This window comes from Uloborus diversus, chromosome 7 (genome assembly GCF_026930045.1).
Source record: "Uloborus diversus isolate 005 chromosome 7, Udiv.v.3.1, whole genome shotgun sequence".
NCBI classification, from domain to species: domain Eukaryota; kingdom Metazoa; phylum Arthropoda; class Arachnida; order Araneae; family Uloboridae; genus Uloborus; species Uloborus diversus.
The window spans coordinates 111406733-111429153 of NC_072737.1; the positions used below are offsets into that span (position 1 = coordinate 111406733).

A 22421-nucleotide genomic window follows, 5' to 3' on the forward strand; every position below is an offset into this window, starting at 1 on the left:
AATATTATCCCAATGATTTAAAATTTTTAACTGTTGCCATCTTATGTTTGTTAACAAATAAAATATTTGTAATTCATTCAAGCAAGGCTTTTAAAATAACTTTCGATTTTCGCTCTTTGCTTTGCTTTTGCAATAATTCAGACATTGGGATGGTCGTCAAGTTTTTGCATGTGTAATTTTGTTTTTGTCAGGAATATTGCTTCCTCGTCAAGCATGGGGAGGGATCAGAAGAAGGAAAAATATAGAAGAAAGTTTCGTGATGGCCACAACATACTAGTTTTGTTACTTCTTCCCTTCCCTCGTCACAATTTACAAACCCCCCTTTTCCCTCAAAGTCTGACACAGTGGACAGTCCCTAAGTAATGTAACTTCCTACAGTTGTTTTTATTTAAAAATAATTCTAACATAGGCATAAACTAAATTAATCATATAGGTGTACACTGCATACTTTTATGTTAGAAGAAACATTCCTTTTAATGACTTTGCTCTTTATTGTTGTCCCAACAAGCACAATTTTATGTAAGATTTAGGAGGGCTACTTATACCCATGTGTCCTTCTTATTTTTAATTTAAATGAACTCTGTTATATTCATTACTCTTTATTGTTGTCCCAACAAGCACAATTTAACATAGGGCTCATATACCCATGTGTCCTCCCTTACTTTTAATCACCTCAGTTATATTGCATTACTCTTTATTGTTGTCCCAACAAGCACAATTTTTTGTAGGGCTCCTATACCCATGCATCTTCTATACTTTTAATGACCTCGATTATATTACTTTGCTCTTTGTTGTTGTTCCAATAAACACAATTTAACATACGGCTCCTATACCCATGTGTCCTACTTAATTTTAATGACTTCAGTTATATTGCATTGCTCTTTATTGTTGTTCCAACTTTAGCATTGGGCTACAATATCCATGTGCCTTCCTAGGAGCGTTTTGAAAGTTCGTGACATTGGTCTGATGTGTCTTTCTTGTTTATAAGAAAGCTGAAAATTCTGGGGGAAACTTTGTGATATTGGTCAGCATTTCTTTAGGTCTCAAATTTAAACCCTTTAAAAAAAAAGTTTTCAAATGTTGCCAGTTGGAAAATTAAAACTTCAGTGCCATTTCAGCATCTGTCAGTAAGATTCTTTTCTGAATTTTTTATTGGAAGAAAAAGTTCTATATGATAGCACCTTGCGGCCATGATAGCTCCCTGGACATCCAAAGTGGGTTGCCAGATTGCCCTGTGCAGGGGGGGTCTCGCTCCACAAACAACTATTGCACAGGACCGTTGCCATGTTTCGTGACCAATAATTTCCGAAATTTACATTAATATTGCATATGTTCATCGGATATTCTTATCTTTCCAATTTTAAAGAAAAATAATGCTTCTGAGAGATGAGTAAATGCCTTTGTGCTGAAAATAAATATAAAATCAACTATGTTCAAAATTCACACATTTACAGAAACGACAACAACAAAAAAGTAGATACATAGCAGTTACAACAAACAACCATTTACAATGTAAGAAGATGTGAGCTTATGGGTGCAAAAACATTCATCAAAAACCAATATCTGTGCTTGATGAAATTAGTAATGTGCTGGTGCTGAACTTAAAAGCAGCTCAGGTCGTGACCCCACTCGCCCCTGATCCACCCTCTAAATTCACACGTCATTACCCCCCCCCCCCCTCTAGAGCTCTTAAGTATGAGCTCTATTTCTAATGTAAATAATACATAACTACACTGTTATGAATAATATGTATAGACTAGAAAGTTGCCTGTCATGGTATGACGGGGTGAACATTTGCTTCTATGTATATTTGAAAGCAGCGATTGCCTGTTTGGCAATATTTTGATAGTTGGAATTATAACCGTAACTCCAGTGGATTAACCCTTAACTCCAGTAGATAGCGGTCATTCTTGACCATTTTTACATTTCTTCATTCCCCTGAAATGACAGTCTTATCAGTAAAACAGTTAAGTCACCAGATCGAGTTCAGCCTTGTAAAAATAAAGCATTTTCCTGCATGTTAAACACTACCGAATCATATTATCAAATTATCCTGATTATCCTGCCGTAGTGTGAGTTTCATTGTTAAAACACGCAGGTTACTTTATCATTGGCTATTATTTATATGAGGATAAATGCAGAAAGTCTGCTGAGATGCTCAAATATGGAAACTACAAATAGCAAGAACTTTATGATTTGACTGTTTTTGCCCTGACAACTCATACCTTCGTGTTTGTAATATTTTGATCTACATTTTTATCCTCCTCTTCAAGAAAAAAAAAATCATCGTTGTGTTAGTTAGTGCCCTGTTTGTTTGAATAACCAAAATATTTATAATGTAGCAGCATTGATTGTACGTGTGGGCGAATGGGAATTCTTACAAGTTGTGTAGGAGAAATGCTGTTCTACACTAAACCATCAGTTATTTATGCTTATGAGTTTTATAGTTTTCAGAAATTACAATGTTGATCTTTGGTTAATGTTAATTTAATGTTACCATGAGAGCTGTTCACAAGGGTTTTTTTTTTTTTGGGGGGGGGGACCTATAAATATTATTTTAAATCAATTAAATGTTGTTGAAGTGATGAATTGTTAGGTGCTACTTTAATAAAAATCTGAATCTTGTTAGTGGCTAGGTCTCTGTTCTTAGTTCACAACCAACAATCAGGGGCGTAGCTAAGGGGGGGGTTTTGGGGACAAAACCCCCCCCGAAAAGTTAGTCTCAAAAAAAAAAGAGAAAAAGAAGAGAGAAGAGAAAGAAAAAAAAAAGAAGAAAAGGAAAAAATTCCAAGCGATTATACATATATATATATATTATATATATATATATATATATATAATAAATAAATAAATAAATAAAAATATATATATATATATATATATATATATATATATATATATGTATATACATATATATATATATATATATATATATATATATATATATATATATATATATGTATATACATACATGTATATATATATATATATATATATATATATGTATATACATACATGTATATATATATATATATATATATATATATAACAGAAGTAACCCCCCCCCCCCGAAAGTCGGGTCTAGCTACGCCACTGCCAACAATTGATGCAAAGGAATAGAAAGTTTCCATTTAATAAATTTCTTTTGTTGATACTTGTATGCTGGATTTATTTGATATCCAGATTTTTCATTTAAAACTTACTCCAGGCATCATACTGAAGCCTGAAATTATATTTCTAGAACTGTACTGTACCAAAGAAAGTTTAACATAAGAAATGGCATGTGATATAGCAAGGATGACCCCCTCCCCCCACACAAGCGCAATATAAATATATAAGGGGGATATGGGGTCATATCCCCCCTCCAACCCACAAGGCAGCTACATTATTTGTACGAGCATCCAAGGGCCTACAATTGAGCTTTTCGGCCTTGAATTTCGAAAAATTTCATATGAGCCCCCCCCCCCCCCATGAAAATTTTTTCGCTACGCCACTGACTAATGATGAGGAAATACGATGAGGATAGGTCAGCCTAAGTGAGATATTAGACTGTAACAGCAACATTAGTTGTCGACGGTTAAGAAACCAAAGCGTTTTTTCATACATGTTGTAATTTCATAATCAATGCGTTTTGCTTTATTTCTTCCGAATGCGGAATAAACGTGACGGAAAAATTGAACTCGTTATACCGAAGAGATAGTTCGTTTAATTCACGCTCTAATTAGTGAAACCGAAAGAAAGGAATGCGTCGGTCGCAGTGCTGTGATTCACAGGGCACAGGAAAATAGTCGATCGTTGACCCGTCTTCCTTAAGTTCTCTTTTTATGTCTGCGATCTGCTATTTGGGGTTGCGCCGTCTCCAATTGTGCGTGGTAAACTTGGGATTTCTCCATTCCGTTCGACGGCGGACCGATGTTTTCCGAGAATTTGGTAATGGCAGACGGTGTGTTGGCAAATGTCGCCAAGAGATTGCGACGATTGGTGGTGCCAATTAACATTCAAAGACGTTGCGATGCAAAAAGGCTTGCTTTGCTTTTGAAACAATTTTGCAGTTTCTGGCTTGCGAAATAGATAGTAAATAAATGAACAGCACATTAGTGCCATTCTGCGGAAAAGCCGCCATTTTTACCGCACGTGACAACTCATATATTTCATTAAAAAGTGATGATTTTGAAAGGTGATGAACAATTTTTTTTATGCTTGAGAAATTACACATACATTTGTGATTTCTTAAGCGATAAATTTTTGTTAATTTTCTTTTTAAATTATTTTTTTAACGAAATATATGAGCTTCAATGAGCGGGATAAAACGTTCGTTTTTCAGTGGAATGGCCCTTTAGGTGATCAGCTAAAATTCGACCCTTTTTAGCGCCGTTGCAATGTTGCACCGTTGATTAATCACAGTGGAATAATTTTAAACATTTTCTGGCTTCTTTTTAGATTTTCATAAATTTGGAAGAAAAAGATAAGTTAAATTTTAGTTTTTAAATTATTGCTGTCGTTAAACTCTGATGAATAGGAACAATTGGAATGTATAATTATTGCAATTGATACATAATTGGCAGCGCAATAGTGTTATCTGTCACTTTCAATTGCTTTGACATATAGAAGGATTGATCAAGTTATTGCAATTCGTGGTATTTGCGAAAGCGTATGCTTAGTTTAGAATGATGTTTTAAAAATGAAAGTATTTTGTTGGAATAGATTCAATATTTTACTGGAAAAAAAATATTTTTTTTATTCTGTATGTATTTGGAGGGGGGGGGGGGGGTGTCTTCAATTTCCTGTAAGCTTTTTCAAGGTAGTTTTACTTGTTTCACTGCGGGATTTTCCTTCTTGCTTTTTTTTCTTCATTTTTTCACTTGTAACAGAAATGTTATCCGCGATAACGACTTGTAAACGAATGGCACAATTAAATTTCGTTTCTGTTTTATAATTGTATGTCGATCAAAGTATTATAAATACATGTTTGGGGTTTTATTGACATTTGTTTTTCTTTACCATCAAAAGAAAACCGAAACATTTTTACCTAAAATAGCAGTATCATAGTAGAATAACTAATGTTTCATTCACTGATATTTCTCAATGATGAATAATCGATCTTAAAGCGCTTATAACTCCTGTCCTAATTATGATAAAAGATTTTACCAAATTTCATCGTGTGTAGAAAAATTAATGATTAGATACATAATGCTATTTATCAAGTGCAAGAACTTTTTCACTCCTAGATTAATGAATTTATGGAACAATTTTGCTTTAAAACGGAATAAAACAACATATCCATTTAATTTTTTTTAATACCGGTGTCTAAACTTTTCCGGTTCTAATAGAAAACAAATTTTGAGCGAGGTCTGTCGTGATAATTTTTGGGTCACACATTTCGAGGTTGCCTTTTATTTGTAGATTTTAATAATGTGATTTAGGTATATTTTTTTCAGCATCATCGCTAAAATATAATTTAAATAATCAAACAAAAATGCGAGCTTTCACTAAAGATATACTTAAAATTTAAATAACCCGACTTTCATTTAAAGATATAGCGCCTAGACTCAAAATGTAAATAACTTGAGAAAAACAACCCGCACGTGTTTTCCGATTTGTTCTTGTGAATTAAAATTCTGTCGAAAAAAGAGAGCCCCCCCCCCTCCTACTAGCTTACTTTTCGAGAGAATTTAAAGTAATGATGAAAAATTTCCTCGCGAAGTTCAAATGATAGCTATCTGCTTCTCATAGATAAATAAGGGTTTCGGTCATTTCTCGTTGAGTGGTGAGATTAAATTTCGATGCGATTCTCTGGCTCTAGCTAAATTGGAACACTTTGGAGCAACATGGTTTCCAATCTGCTTCGACTCCCCTGCTTTTAGTGAAATGATCGCTGTGACCGTTTCGAGAAATGACCCTAATTCGAAGTCTGTTTAGCAGAAAACCACCACAATATGCACAAAACGGGGGAGGAAAAAAAATAAATGAACAATAAACAAAATAGAAATCATTGCCGAGAGAAAAAAAAAAAAGTTAGCCTCGTCGAAAAACTGGTTTTTAAGTCGGGAATGTGCGATTGGGAAAAAGCGAAAGAAGCAAGCTGAAGTTGTGATGTAATGTTGGGGAGGTTTAAAACAAGCGCCCTGGCGGGATGCCAAATTCAGTGACCTGGTCTTCTTCTCTCTGCCTTGGCGGAAAGGTGCGTGAAAACGATGCAGGGTGTGTGAATGTAGTAGGAAAGAACAGTTGGGGAGGGGCCATTTGACAGTTGAGCAATATTATCGATAGGTTGATGTGCGTCTGATAGCGCGTAATCATTGATGGCGTTAATTGAATTGCTGCGGAGATTTTAGTGAAATTGCGTGTAGATGCATGACGAATTAAAAGTTCTGGTTTTGGTTCTTACTCTTCAGCAGCATTTCCGATTGCGCTTAAAATAAAGCTTTTATTTTAGTTTGGAAAGAGATATATTTCTGAGATAGAATAATATAATATTTTTTGTTTTATTGTTCCATAATTATTCATCATTTTTACATGGAACAATTTAATAAAATTTAATCAAACTTTTTTTTCCCGATCAGTTTCAGGGAAAATATTCTTTTAACCAGTACGTCATATCTTGGTGTTTTCAACTACTGTGCTTCAAACTAGATATTTATGTGAAATAGACCGCCAGCTCAGTCATTTCCAGCCGAGGACTGCAGTTTCGTGCTTATTAGCACTCATCAGCCCGGCATACTGAGCTGGCGGTGTATTTCACGTATTTCTGCCTTAGCCCTGGCTATAGGGCGGTAACTTAATGAATAGTATATTTATGTTTCGAAATATCAGTTTTCATAATAATGATATTGGGAAAAGGGTTAATTTATGAGATTCAAATCAGAATATAAGCACATTTTTTAGTATTATTGCTCAAACTATACTTATTATTTATTATTTTTTTAAATCAAAGTCATTTGTAAAAGTGTGAAGTTTTAACCAGTATCCCATGTCTCAGTGTTTTCAGTTTCCGCCCTGCACAAGTATTTGTCATAAATATTAGTTTTTATAATAATTATTATTAAATTTATTGCTCAAATTATATTTTTTCTGTCAAAGTATTTGGACAAATATACTAGCTTTAACATTCATCCATAACTTAGTTTTCCATTGGTGCTTCATCAGGGTTGGCAAGTTTTTGCCGGGGGCAGAAAAAACCATGGAAAAAACCACGGTTTTTACCGCCCGGCAAAAATAGGTTTTTGCCAGTTTTTGCCAAAAGTGGCAAAAATAGATTTTGTGTTAACAACTTACGGACAGTTTTTTTCCTTTTTATATAAAAGTAAAAGCATGAAAAGTTTTAGATATAATTCAATTATTTTTATAGTTTAAAAAATTTAAGGTTTAACTTACTTTTAAAGTTATGGAGCATTTTTACCTTTTAAATTTTTAAACATTAACATAAAATTTCAGTTAGTAACATCTAAGACAAATAATTAATTTACAATGAAAATGTAATTAGCTTGTTTATTATAGCATTTTTTACAGAATACTAAATATCTATATGAAGTATACTTAATCAAGATGCAACTATAAAATAAAAGAAATAAAAGTTGGCTCATTCTGAAAAAATTGTTTAGCAAACATTTAAAATCTTAAGTTTTACAATCCCCAACATTTGTTTTTAATTTATTTTTCACCTTATAAATTAGAAGTAACATGGAGAGACATAACTAAAATATTAAAGTGCATTATTTATATTATATTGTCACTATTTCTTGATTGATTTCTTGATATAATGCTACTTTATTTGCAATTCGGTTTTTGCCGGTTTTTTCCATTTTTGCCATGGTTTTTTCCACTGTCCCGGCAAAAAAAACCAACCCTGTGCTTCATAAAGTATTTATGTCATATAGTATCAGTTTTTAAATAATACCTTTTAGATTTCATGTTATTGCTTCATTCCCTCCCATAATGATGCATTTTTTATACTTCTGAAGATCTTCTCGTTATTTCCTAAACACAAGTAGAGGTCAGGTATGATAAAATTTTAGGGCTAAAATTTAAAAAAACATAACTAGTTGATTTTCTTTAGATGAATTTTTTGTTGCATGATTTCAGTACATTAAAAGCTCGTTACAGAGAATTTCAAAAGACTGCAAAGTTTGTTCATTGAGAGGATATTCAAAATATGTAATGGAAATTAAAATTGGATTGAAACGTGTGATTTTGTTGCATCAATATTCGTGGTAAAGTGATTTGGATGCGCAGACAATTTGCCTTACTCATGGGTACATTTCTAGGCTCAAAATTTGTTGTTGCTGAAAATTGTTAAGGCTAATGATACATTGAGTATTGCAATGACCGTTTAGCTACTAAAAAAAAAAAAGATAATTCTCGTGTGTCTTCTTTTTTTTTTCTCAGAATAATGGATTAATTATATTTCTATGTAATCACTAATAGATTCTGATCACTGCCATTCACCACGCAATTCTTCGAATATTTCATCATTTTCCCACTCCTGAAACGGGTGGAAAAAATATTTAAAACGAACTAGAAATTGTAAAATGTGATGCATATTGCTAATTTTAAAGACATTTCGACATCGCGTAATTTCGGCCTTTAGAGAAACCCTTACGCATTGTCATTACTAAGCCTTTTCATTTTAGTGACTTATCTGCGGTTTTTTTGTATCATTATCACACTTTTGGCATCTGACGTCATGTTTAAAAAGCCAGCGACACATTGCAATCGGGTGTGAATCGGTCTGTTCCGGGTAAGAACAGGGATTTTTGATTTATTACGCAATTGATGTTATCACAACTAATCTTCACTTTCGCAACAGAACACGTAATTGCCGGTGCGATTGCGATTTGTTAACGTTGGAATTAAGAATTTCTTTTCTAAGTTAAATGTTTTACTACTTTTTGAAATTTCTTCGTGATATTTTACGATACGTTATTTCCGCCTTCTGGAGATTTCGCAAAAAAGTATCTCTTTTGTTATCAATCCTATTTTTAGGGGGAATTCGTTAGTATCGGAGGTTCAGTTTTTCTTTTTAAAGATAATGATTTCTTTATTACCTTCGCCCGCCCCCTCCCCCCCCCCCCAAAAAATTAATAAATCAATAAAAAAAGCTTATGTTTAAAAGATAAATAAGGTTCATCATGGGAAAGTATTCGTGTGCTCAAATAGTGGCGAAAAATGAAAAAATAAGTCCATTTTTTTATGAAATCAGTTTTTAAGCATCAGTGGTTCAATTTTTCTGACAGATTTTCTGTATGCTATTTTTTTTTTAAATTTTAAATACTTAGTAAAGAAATTAGTTCCGCATGTAATAATAACAAAAGACTCAATGGCCAAGGGTCAGGCAGTCAAATGGTGGCGGAAAAAATCTTTACTAATAATAAAGCTCAAAGTCTCTTTGTCTGGATGTCTGGATCTCTGTGACGCGCAAAGCGCCTAAATCGTTCGGCCTATTTTCACGAAATTTGTTTGTAGCATGAGCATGGGGGTGTGCACCTCGAAGCGATTTTTCGAAAGTTCTATTTTGTTCGTTTTCTATTCTAATTTTAAGAACATTTTACCCAGCAAATTATCATAACGCGGAAGAGTAAATTACGAAATTATCATAACGTGAAACCATATAATGGACAAGCCATTTAACATAGCCAATTGGCGAGATATTCATCATCTATTATTTGCAGGTATACAGCCGAACCAAATGACCTTTTAATGTTCAACTACGGGCAAAGCCGTTCGGGTACCACTAGTAAATAAATAAAATGCTTCCTTGCTGAGTTTTTCTTCTTTTTTATTTTATGGTACTGCATTTCAGGGCTTAAATTTTTAACAAAATAAGTTCACGCGCCCTATAGTCTTCAGAACTTGTTTTAATGTGTAAATAGGCTGGCTTTGCAAATTCACGTTGAATTTAAAAGCATTCCTGAGCTACCGCAAACTTAAAATGGCGTCCCTGAACACAGTCCTAGGATACTTGTATCACTGAAAAACTCTCCAGTTAGATACATTTTACAATCTCTTTAGATTAACTAGGGGCGGGGGACTTTTCTTAAAACATGAACCTCATAAGGGTTTATGCTGGATTCACTTTTGCTTTTTTCCAGGATGGAGAAAAACTCCCTCCTAAAAACATTTCCTCAAAAAGCTCAAACATTAGAAAAATTTTCACTTCCTCTCGGACTGTGTCGTGCACATCTGTGTCACGTGTGGCGTGTTTTAATTTACGGGTGAGCGCGTGCGCAGCGAGAAACCGGCGTACACGCCGAGTGCACAGATTGTCCACTTGTTAACATCCCTCCGCTGACCAAAAGTGGAACACCACCGAACGGAAAGCTATTCCGCATTGATACCGGCCGAGTTCTTTTTTTTTTTCTTTTTTCCCATTCCCCCATCGATTTTGTCCTCGCTGTTGTTTTATTCTGATATCCTGAGTTGAGGTTAAAAGCTCGTCAGCGGAATAATTAGTTTGTTTAAGGAATTAAAATTAACGTTCAGAAAACGTTAATGAAATTGGCTTGTTCAAACATTTTCGTATATCTTTTTTTTTGCATTAGACCATTTAGCAAAATTAATTAAGAAAGAAACAGTATGCAATTTGGTTCTAGTCATGATGATTAAGACTAGCGGTCGTCACTCGCTACATGGCGACTAAGTGAAAAATGGTGGCGACTAGAAGCACCATTCGCCATCAGGTCGCCTTTCTTCCTAAACTGCACGTGTGCTGTCAATTTAATGCCATTAATTAGTTATATTAACCATGGACGCCCATATGCAAAGCTTTTAAAGGGGGTCTCAGATATTTTCCCCATGAAAACCGATCTCAGTACAGATTAGTAAAATTTGATAATTTTAATAACTTATTCATTAATGGCAGGAGAAGAAATGTTTTGACATTTTTGCAAAGAAAAAAGTACTAAGGAGGTTCTAATTTCTAAGGAGGGTTTGAGCCCCCACTTGCCCCCATATGGGTGCCTATTATATTAACTTTAGTTTCAACTTTCAACTTTAATGTTTTCGTTGCAAGTCAAAGCTTATTTGTTCTTCTGTTAAATTTTTCGGTTTACAAAACATTGGTGGCTACAAAACAGAAGTAGCGACTAATACATTTAATTCTACTCACCGCAGGCGACTAGAAAATTTTCCCAAAATTGATCTTGAAGTGGTTAATATAAATGGTGGTGGCAGAAAGATGTGAGTGTTAGACAGCTTTGTTCACTATTGCTCAAAAAGTTCAAAATGTTCAAGCAAATACTTTTGTTAATTTTATGTGTTGATACAAGCTAAGCATATTTCATCTTCTCGTACTGTATGTAATTTATAAAATCGTTGCAGCTAGAGGAATAAAAAGCAATTCCTCCGAACGAAGTTGAAAAAAACATGCGTTTTATATTAAAAGATTTAAAAACATCTCTCTAGCTGTTAAAAAAATGATTGCATTATATATTTAGTCGCGTAGTATGTTCCATTTAGGGGAGAGATGAAATAAATAGCATATATCTTAAAAATATTTTTTGTCTCGATGGTAACTTTAACGATCTACTAAATAATGAGCCGAGTGTAAATGTATTTCTTCAGTTCGTCGAAACTGGGCCATGTAATTATTAATCTCTTGGCCAGATTTATTTTTTATTATTTCATTAAAAAATCAATTTTAATTCTTCCTATCGCGAGATTTGCTTCTGAACCAGTTCTAGAGCGAAAACTGATTTCTTTTACTTTCCGATAGCAGGGAAAATCATCTACTCAAAGGATTATTTTCAACTTGATCAAGGCTTTTTAAAATCATAACTGTGTTTCGTCTATTTAGTTTAAAGGTATAAAGAGTGTTTGTTCCTTTTGACTATCAAATAGCAGTTTAGCTGATTAAATTTAAATACAATGTTGATCGGTTTTTAAATTGTGCTGTGAAACTAAAGAATTTTCTTTTGTTTGGTATCACACAGGGAAACTTTTTTTCATCCACCCCAGAATTGTAGGTTCTTTTAACTAGAGACGTACCGAGTACTCGGTAACTACTCGGTACTCAGCCAATTTACCGAGTACTCGGTACTCGGCGACATTTTGATCAGATACTCGGCCAATACCGAGTAGTTGAAAAAAATAAAATATTGTCCAAGACAGATATTAAAATTTATAAAAAAAGTGCAAGCATATAGAATGTTCTGCAATCATTTAAAAGTCAAATTTAAATTTTGAGAATAATGAAGTTTATGTCCCCAAAGTTAATAAAACTTATTTAATTAAAAATTGTGCAATAAAGGTAAGTAAAGAAAATATGGAGGTTTTATATTAAAAATGGATTTTTGCTACAAACAAAAATAAGTTATAAGAAATGTAAAAATACCTTTGCTTAAAAAATAAAAGGAAATAAAACAACTTTAAAAGCACAGTGCAGACACGTGTTTTGGCATTACAAGGAGTTCCTTTTTCAATGCACAAAATGTGAGCTCGTGGATTTAAAGGCATTCAACAAAAGTCTGATTTTTTTGTCGAATGTCTTTACATTCTTTAGCTCACATTTTATGCACTGAAAAAGACGTTCTTTGTAACGCAGAAACAGGTGTCTGCAGTGTTCCTGCACATTTGTTTTATTTGCTTTTAAAAATTATTTATGTTTGGCGGTCTAGAACTACAATAAGATTGGTATAGTTTGTTTTAATTCCAACTTGATCAATCATACCTTTTATTTACTTATTTTTAATTTTAAAAATAATTTTTTTTGTAAAATTTTTGACATGAAACAAAATTTTTTAAATAATGCGTAATTAAAGTTCAGCAGGAATTTAGTTTTAAAAACTATTATATGGACAAGGAGGCCAATACTACTACTCTAATAAGTTCAAAATTCATCACATGTTTGTCGGTTGTTCTTCTTAAAACATAATTGGTGCTTGGTAACTCGGCCGAGTAGTGAAAGGCTGAGTACTCGGTAACTCGGTACTCGGCCGAGTAATGAAAGGCCGAGTGCTCGGTACTCGGCTACTCGGCCAAAGTGCTACTCGGTACGTCTCTACTTTTAACTCAGGGGTGCCCAGCCCTCCTAGGGCGGATCATGGCGAAGACTATGCCATTGAAAATTTTAGCTGGAGGGTTGAGTGGTATTTTTCTCTTTTTAGAGGGATCTTCGTGATTTTTAGGGGGGTGCGCCCATGAACGAAGGGGGGGGGCACCCCTGTTTAACTGGCATTCCAAAATTCTGCTTCCTGCTATTAAATTTTTTTCTTTGTCTTCAAATAAATCGATATATGTGTGGTACGTTACATACATTAATTTAAAAGAAAAACAAATCGTGAGAAATAAACGCAACTGATATTTGAAACACAGCAAATAAGGGGTGGTTTGGAAGGCAACAAGCAAGGATGATCGCCAGAGCGCCGACTTAAAAAAAAACTTTTTGATGTAAAATGTTTGATATTTAACTGTCCGTGATTTGTCAACGGACCCAAATGACCGGAAAAAAGATACAATTTAATCCGTTTCAATACTCATCTTATTATCGCTTATTCTCTTCAATTTCCCTTTGTAATATCTCTGTTAATCTCTTCCGTATTTTCTTTGTATTTAGTCATTAAATTTGCATTAGCATTTCCCCATGAAACTTGGTGAATAATCACATTAAATATGTATATTTGTTTCGAAAATTTACTAATTTACTTTGTGGCATTAGAGGTGACCAGGGCCACCAAGGCTTGTCAGTTTGGTTGTCTGACCCAGGGGCATGCACAAGTCTACACCTGTTGGCCTGAGCCTGAAGGAGTTCCCAGATTTTTTAAATGAAGGGTGAAATATATGTTGCGACGTAGGGGGTAAGCAATATGGAAGGAACCCGTAAAAATGATTTGTGACGAGCCCCTGAAATGAAATCACAAACTTCTTAAGACTTTTGTTTATTACCTTTTAAAATTATTACTTTTTAATGAAATAACGACCTCTCACTTGCGGTTCAAAATGGCGGCATTTTTGTGGAATGGTTTATGTAGATATATATTTTAGGCAAAAACTTTTTTTTGCTGAAGAATTATGAAGTCTGTAAAAAAGATCTACAAATCATTTTTATCCGATAAATTTCTAAAATAAAGTTTAAACTTAGGATAAACATAAGTTCGATTATGATCCTTTAAAGAATTAAGTATAATTGTTATTCATTTTCATGACTGAATTTTATACGTCACTGCGACATTTTCTGCGTTTTCCTCCTAAAATCAAATTGTACGTGTTGTTCTACCGCTGTCTATGCATTAGGAAGGGCAATGTCAACAGAGCATTACGCTATTAAGTGTCGAAACATCATGTGTCCTTTCACAAAATGATTTTTCATTTTTCCCCCTTTTTGTTTTTCTTTAATAGTATTGCACACTCTTGTGTGCAGACTTTTTGAACTTTTTTTTTTCATCCTCGAGTGCAGTTGTACTCGCTCGTCTCTCTCTTTTTTTTCTCTTCCCTGATGACATTTGACATTTTATTGACAATAGGTTTTCGTTTTAACAGACGAAAGCAAATGCGTCGTTTATTTAAGATTTTTGTTTTAGTTTATTCAATTAAATGTATTGAGTAATAAATAAGTAGATATATATAAATGCATTATCTGCAAAAGTTTCTGTCCTAGAAACAATTTGCCTCTCTTTGCCAAATCGGGGGAGGGGGGGGGGGCTTGAATAAACGTTTTAAAAAGGGAATACCAAAAACCACTAAAAATCATAATCATCTTGTTTTTGTTATTTCTGAGGTGACTTAAGGTGGTGAAATTGACTCGAGTTCCTGTGTATTAGTGTTGCCAAACTAGCGATAAAACTTTCGACTTACTAACAGTGGCGTGCGGACCTGGCATAGGTGACTCCCGGGGCGGTAATTTGTATTGTCACCCCCCCCCCCTTCCGTCCCCTACAAACACACGCAAAAAAAGTTTTATTTTTTATACATGAAAAATTTAAATTCTTAAATCCAATTTGGTATCAGCATTCGCCAAAGGGTGTTTCACAACGCAAGCGCTCCCCCCCCCCCCCCCATGTGCTTATGCAACTGCATTTGATATTGTGAGAATAATTTAAAAAAGAGCAAAATTTCTGAATTCAAAAATTTATATTTTCCAAGAATTTGCAATTCCACTTCTGGTATTACATCCCAAACGTGTGAAACCCGGGGCGTGCCGCCCCCTCTGCCCCCGTTCGTGACACCACTGTTATTAATAATTGTTTTCAGTATCAAATTAAAGATCTTGATTAACGTATCTTGATATTTGCAGTTGCTTTCAAAATTTAGTTTTATATTCGCTCATATGAAATTTGGGAGTTTTTTAACACCTATTTGTCTAAGTTTTTTTTTTGCATAGCGGAAAGATATGCGCATGAAAATACTGTGAATAAGTTGAGGCGATTCCTAATTCGTGTAATAAGTACACGATCATTGTCCTCCAAGCAAGCTAAACTTGTTTAAAATTTGTGAAACAAAGTTTATTCTATTTTTATTTTGCGTCTGGTCCTGTAAACGAATTTTAAAGTAACAACATATCATAATGAGTACTTTACGGACGTGGCTTTTCTTTTAAAATGAAAACTAGTAAGCAAAACATGTGAAAGAAAATGATTGACCATGCAAGAATTTTTCTTAAATTTTAATAGTTGGACTGAATTAATTGATTGTTATAATTTAAGAATTATCGATGTTATGGGTTTCGCCAACTACCGATAGTTGGTCATCACTATTATGTAAGTCAATGGTGTTCGATCTCAACTATATATATATATATAGATATATAATGTTGTGATACTTATATACTAATATTCTCTATTTTGTTATGCATATGACAATTGAATATTTGATGTTTATTATTGCAACTTTTTCTGTTCTGTGTTTCTCTTTCAATTTCATCTGCACCTAACAAACAATTCTTTAGTATGGTTATAACCAAATAGTTTTATTCAGTAAATTGCCGCCCATTAGCTAGGGCTAAAGCAGAAATACGTGAAATACACCGCCAGCTCAGTCATTTCCAGCCGAGGACTGCAGTTTCGTGCTTATTAGCACTCATCAGCCCGGCATAGGAAAGTGACTGAGCCGGAGATGGAAAACCTCTTAAGGAAGCCAAGAGTGCGAAACAAACTGGTAGCTAATATGGAATTAGCAGACCAGACGAGTGACCGAAGCAATGGTTCGGTTCAACTCGAAGATTGAACGCGAGGCAAGGTAATATACCTTGCCTCGCGTTCAATCTTCGAGTTGAACCGAACCATTGCTTCGGTCACTCGTCTGGTCTGCTAATTCCATATTAGCTACCAGTTTGTTTCGCACTCTTGGCTTCCTTAAGAGGTTTTCCATCTCCGGCTCAGTCACTTTCCTATGCCGGGCTGATGAGTGCTAATAAGCACGAAACTGCAGTCCTCGGCTGGAAATGACTGAGCTGGCGGTGTATTTCACAAATAGTTTTAATTTCAATTCATTAATTCCTTTAGAAATCAAATTAAATTATATACCCATGTTGGAAAACAATTATAAAATTTGCTATCAATTTGAATTCAAGAGTTTTTCCTACACATTTGGTTGCAACCATACTTTCTTTAACACACTTTTCTAAGGGTTAAAAGTTTGTGAAATAACATACTATATAGTTTTTTTTTTTAAACTAGCAAGTTCGTTTAAATCTTCTAGCATCACAATTAATAAAAGCAATGACTTCTAAATTTAATACCAATTCTTAAATCATAGCTTAAATTTGTACCTGCAAGTAGTTTTCACTCCTTTCACTACTCCATTCTTTCCTTTCACTGCCTTACCCAGCGAGATTAATTTCCATTGAATGTGCAAGGCAAACTTAAAATAGGCTCGAAAACTATTATGCGATTGATGGATACATCAGGGCAATTTCATTACTTCAAGTGAGATGAACTAAACCACAATGCAATTAAAATAGTTACCAAACTTTGTAGAAATGAAATAAGTTGTATTCTTTTATATTTTGATTCTTCGAACTGTCGAATTTTCATGGAAACCATGACACGTTATTAGTATATCAAGTGATATTTCTGTTGAGTTTTAGTTTTCTGGAGATCGTGGCATAACTTAGAACTCAAAATTTTTTAAAGAATAGGATATTATTAAATTCATATAACTAAGTAAAATGAGATGGACAGGTCACCTTCAGAGAATGAATGCAGAAAAAACCTTAAGGTCTTCATTGCAACTGCTGTTTGTTGAAGATCAAGAGGAAAGCCCCCCAAAAAGATGGAGGGACTGCCTGGATGAGAATTTTGCATTCTAAAAATTCATTTAAGGATTACCCAAATTCTTCTAAAGTTTGCTTTTATTTAAGAACTGGATGTCAATTTCTGGCTGGAAGAGGAACGGGAAAGGCTTGCTGTCGTGATTTGTTACCTTGCTATTCATGGGCTGTCGTGCCAATACTGATAATGACTAATTTTCTTACCCCTTAACCTAAATAATATGCATGATTTATATGCACTTCGATCTTTTCCAAAAGTCTGTAAGAGTGAAATTATAAAACATGCAGAGTTTTTTTTTTTTTTAAATCTCCTCATAAACTCGTTTTAAGAATTGAACATTTTCTACTTTTTATTTGACTGCTGGAATAAACGAAATTTAATTCATTGAGCCAATATTGATGCATCGACAAATAACGTCGCGTGTTTATTCGAAATGTGCATGTAAAGGAACTTTTCTGTGTTCTGTTCAGTTTCGGATGTACCATTTAGGCTTGGATGCAAGTTGGAGTCTGGTTTTAATTCAAACAAGCAATAAATAAATCAATAAAATTAAAGGATAAATTAATTCCTTCCCTCGATTATATGCTTTATGTCAGTTGCATAAATTGCAGCTTTCTTTTTGTTCTGACGGTTCAATGAATTTTGGTATGGGCTTGTCTGATTTGCCAAATGCTAGCAACTACGTGAGGTTGAACCCATTTAAGGATTGCCTTTACGCACACTGTTCATTTATCTCGCTGGTTGAACCCGCTTTAAAATTGCCGCATTTTTCTCTGTAAGCTCTCTTCCGCACAAGAAAGTTTCCTCCTGTCTACTTCCACTAACTCTTCACAACTAACCCATTTTAAAAATCAACAAAGGTGCAGAACTTCATTAATTGGTGCTCCTCCTCCAATTTGTAGCTATTCCTGTTTCAGTGAGTCCTCGTCGATGGCGCCACTGGGCTGGCAGCAGGCCCCGGGGGCCCCTCCCTCACAGGGCCCACAGCAACAACAGCAGCAGCTCTCCGTGGTGACGACGGTTTGGGGCGTCACGACTAGCACCCAGAGTGGAGGACCCATGGCCGGATCGTATGGTGGCACCCACACGACGATGGCCCAGGGGGCCCCTTACTCCGGGGGCCAGCCTGGGGGTACCTACCCGGGAAGCATGACGCCCAAGTCCTACCCTCCTGGCATGGGTAACAGGCAAAACGGGCCTGGTTACAATGGGTGAGTTGCCCGAAATTTTAATTTTTTATTTTTATTCAAAAACGTTCATTAACTGGCGCTATCTAATTTGTTGTCAATTTAAATGTTGCAAACGTCGTTAAACAGTTTTAATCATGATCATTAAGTTGATGAAGTATTTAAATTGAAGATACTGTGGAATAGCTTGCGCAGAAACTCGAATGTTTGTTTCTGTATTTTTTTTTCTAGTATTTCATCGAATAATTAAAACGATTAAAGCAAATAAATGTAAAATATATGTTTTGCCATATATTTCATCTAAAATGAGAAACCTTAAAAATTTTCATCATGATAATCGGTTATTCACGATATACCAACATATTTCCGCTGGATCATGTTGACGCAAAGTCCTCTCCAGAATAAACTTTCTTTTACTAGGTTAGGGAAAAAAGGGAGTAATTATTGGTTTTGGAAAGATGTTTTAGATCTATTTTATAGCAGATTCAAGTTAGAGCAATTCACTCCCGATCCCGATTATCCGCTTAATTGAGCAAGCAGCGCAGCTACCGCTAGTAAGCGGAATTCTGCTGATAAATTGTCTGAAAAGGATAAAAAAAAAATCAACGTAAAAATGCATTCGTAGCATTTTTATTATTTAGATTACACATTAAGTTTACTAATAATACCTTTTAATTTTTGTAAAAATGTCAGTTAATTTTCCATACTTATGCCTTATGTATACTCTTTCAACATGTGCTTATCTTTGTGCATTCCGAAACCTACCAACCATTTAAAGGAGAGCAAAAAAAAAAAAAAAAAAAAAATCCCGAAAAGGGGATAGTCGGAAGCTTGCTGTAAAATGATAATAACTATTATCACGATTAATGATTAAATGGAGCATAATTTGAACTTCTTTTCTACTAACATACCTGGCAACTCTACTGGGTTTTCCCGGAAGTTTCCAAATTTTGAGCATTTCCCAACTTTTGATTCTACATCTCTTTGTTTTAAAACCTCAGTAATAAAACCCAACAACTTAATTTCCGTTATTTTGCTATAGCTTTACTTAAAAGAATAGCATTTCTAATCAAAAAATAATATATGTATGCATTATATGAAAATTAGAGCATTTATGCGAAAATGTCAGTAATCCGACAGCGGTCGGTCTTCATTATTTCGAATAACCGAAACTATTGTACGTGTATCTACTGTACATTTATGGGTGATGGGGCAAAACTAGTTAATGGAAATGATTAGTCTAGTAATGTATATAATTTCTGTATTTGATAAATGAAATGCGAATGTAATTTATGAATACGAATATATTACTTAAAGTGTACAACAGCTCTAATGAGAGGGAATTACCATCAATTAATGGGCATGAAAAGAAAGTTAAAGGAACTTAATGCCAACTAACTGTCTTTACAGAAATTATAATCATGTTGATAACATAATTACATGCCATAACATTATCATTGTAGGGCCAACAGTTGCTGGAATTGCACAAGTCGGTCCATGCGTAATATCCATATTGTACACTTTAAAATTTCAAATTTAGAATTATTGTTTAGCCATAAATGTTTTTCTCAGTCATGAATGAATGATTTACAAATTTTTTGAAAGAATCAAGAATGTTCTCAAAATACACGAAAAATTAGAGTGTGTATTTTTCCTTTTTTGGATACTTCTATCGATTGAAACGATACATATAGAAACAGCTGCCAACTGCTACGAAAAAATCGTAATTTCTACGAACTACAGCCTTGAACTACGGCGCTACGAAAACACGTCCAAAAATTACGATTTTCTTCTTTTTTTATAACCCTAAAAAAATTCCATCAACACAGATGTTGTCCACATTAGTAATCATTTTGCTAAGCTTTTGTGCTAACTAATGTTCCAAATTTTTGCTTAAAAATAAGCAAAAAGAATTTATCATGCTAAATGATAAAATAAAAAAAATCATGCATAAAAACAATTAGCCAGTTCCAAGGATTCATTCCTTCCATCTTTGCCCATTTTTATGCTAGGGCGCCTTTTTCTTTTTGTTCATATGTGTTGTTACAAAAGGAACTTATTTGGAACGAACAAATTCGGAACGTACACTAAAAATGAGCAAATTAAAAATGACGCCGTGTGGAAAACACGTTTAAAATTTTTCGCAAAAGTTAGAAATAACCAAATCCTAAAAACAACTTCCGAAAAATCTCAGTAATTATCCCTCGCCCCTCCACCTTAAATTTATCGGTTGGGGGGGGGGGGGATACTTAGTAGATTTTACTAATGTGTAACTTATTCATTACGTCTGTTACATTTGTTATAAAACGCGTCGCTCCCCCCCCCTCCCCCTCGCGCAAAATTCTGCTACGAATTTAGATTTTGAAAAGTTGGCACATCTGCATATAGGTATTCGATTTTGAGTAAAAAAAGCTCAAAAGGAAAACTTATAAATAATTTTTTTCAGAAAAGGGCATAAATTTTGAAATTTATACTTATTATTTTTTAAATATTTTATGACTTAGTAAGATTACTATACAAATTAGTGAGACCTCATTTGCTTTTAAAGGATCAATACCTAATTTTACCTCAATCAATATCAATTTTCTTTTTGGGGGAACCCATGCAACGTCAGCGACAGCCAGGGGTACCCCGATGGGAGATCACGGGATGTTACTGTGACCTCCCAAAACTCCTTATTTGGCAAATTTTGCCTGACGATTCGGCAAAACTATCGTAATTCGGCAAAATAATCATTCGGCGAAATTTGGAGTTCTATTCAGCAAAATTATCATCATTCGGCCAAATTTGGAGTTCCATTCGGCAAAATTATCATCATTCGACGAAATTTAGAGTTCCATTCGGCAAAATTATCATCATTCTGCGAAATTTAGGGTTCCATTCGGCAAAATTATCATCACTCTGCGAAATGTGGAGGCGACCCTGGTGACAGCTCTGCCAATAAACATTCGTTTCGAAGCACGTTTTATTAACTCATAACAGACCGTTTTCGTTATCGAAATGTTGAAGGAACACAATTTAAAGATCTTCGAATCTCGTTGATAAACTATTTCATTATATGCACCGTTATTGAAATCTGCTACCGTTGCATTATTATCACAAAAGATTATTCCACGCGTCCCACTTTTTTTCTTCTTCCTTTCTCAAACCAGCAAATAATCACGGCGAGGAAAACGGAAGGTGCTTCTATAAGGTTTCGAGTTCAGTAGAACAGTGTCTAAACAATGGGAAAACGATTTTTTTTCGCAAACTGAAAACGCGAGAGTAAACAGTTACAAATTATTTCAAGAAAAGAAATAGCACAAAGCACCGATAGCAGAGATATGCAAATTGGACTTTCGTTATGATAACTGTTTTGGCGCTTTTTAGGAATTTTTTGGCTTACCACGAAAATCATCTTTAGTCTGTGAAATGAAACTCAAGTTTATAGGTAATAAGTACATACTCGCCAACATTTCAAGGGGGAAAAAAAACCCTCTTTATATTGGAGGTTCCCAAACTTTTCCAATTCGCTGCATTCTTTGAAGAGTCTTTTTTCACGGTGCCCTAGTCCAACTCGATTGTAGAGGGTGTTTTTTTTTAGAGTTATAGAACTTTAATTTGGCAACACTGTTTGATATGTGTGCCATTTTGATAGCTGTCACTTGTTTTGTGTTCAGTTTGGTTTGCCATTTCATCATGAATAGACAACAAGACGGTGCAACATGCCACAGAGCGCGTGTCCCGATTTATTGAAAGAAACGTTCGGTGAACGAATAATTTCGCGTAATAGGCCCGTGAATTGGCCCGCAAGATCATGCGATTTAATACCGCTGGACTACCTTTTGTAGGGCTATGTGAAGTCTCTGGTCTACATTAATAAGCCACAGACGATTGACGCCTTGGAAGAGAACATTGGCCACCTTATCACTGACATACGGCCTCCATTGCTGCAAAAAGTGAGAAAATTGGACTTCCTGATTGGACTTTCTCCGAGCCAGCCGAGGTGGCCATATGCCAGAAATCATATTTAAATAAAAACGGCAAAGAATCA

The 22421-nt window shown here is 34.5% G+C and overlaps 1 protein-coding gene across 1 annotated transcript in view; it reads left to right on the forward strand.

Moving 5' to 3' along the window:
* LOC129226834 (zinc finger MIZ domain-containing protein 1-like) overlaps window positions 1-18507 on the forward strand; it is an 89948-nt gene extending 71441 nt beyond the window's left edge. Inside the window, exon 3 of the mRNA XM_054861464.1 lies at window positions 18104-18507. Coding sequence (XP_054717439.1) covers window positions 18104-18416 — 313 coding nt within the window. The 3' untranslated portion in view covers window positions 18417-18507. The remainder of the gene's footprint in view (window positions 1-18103) is intronic.
* Window positions 18508-22421: the final 3914 nt, after the last annotated feature.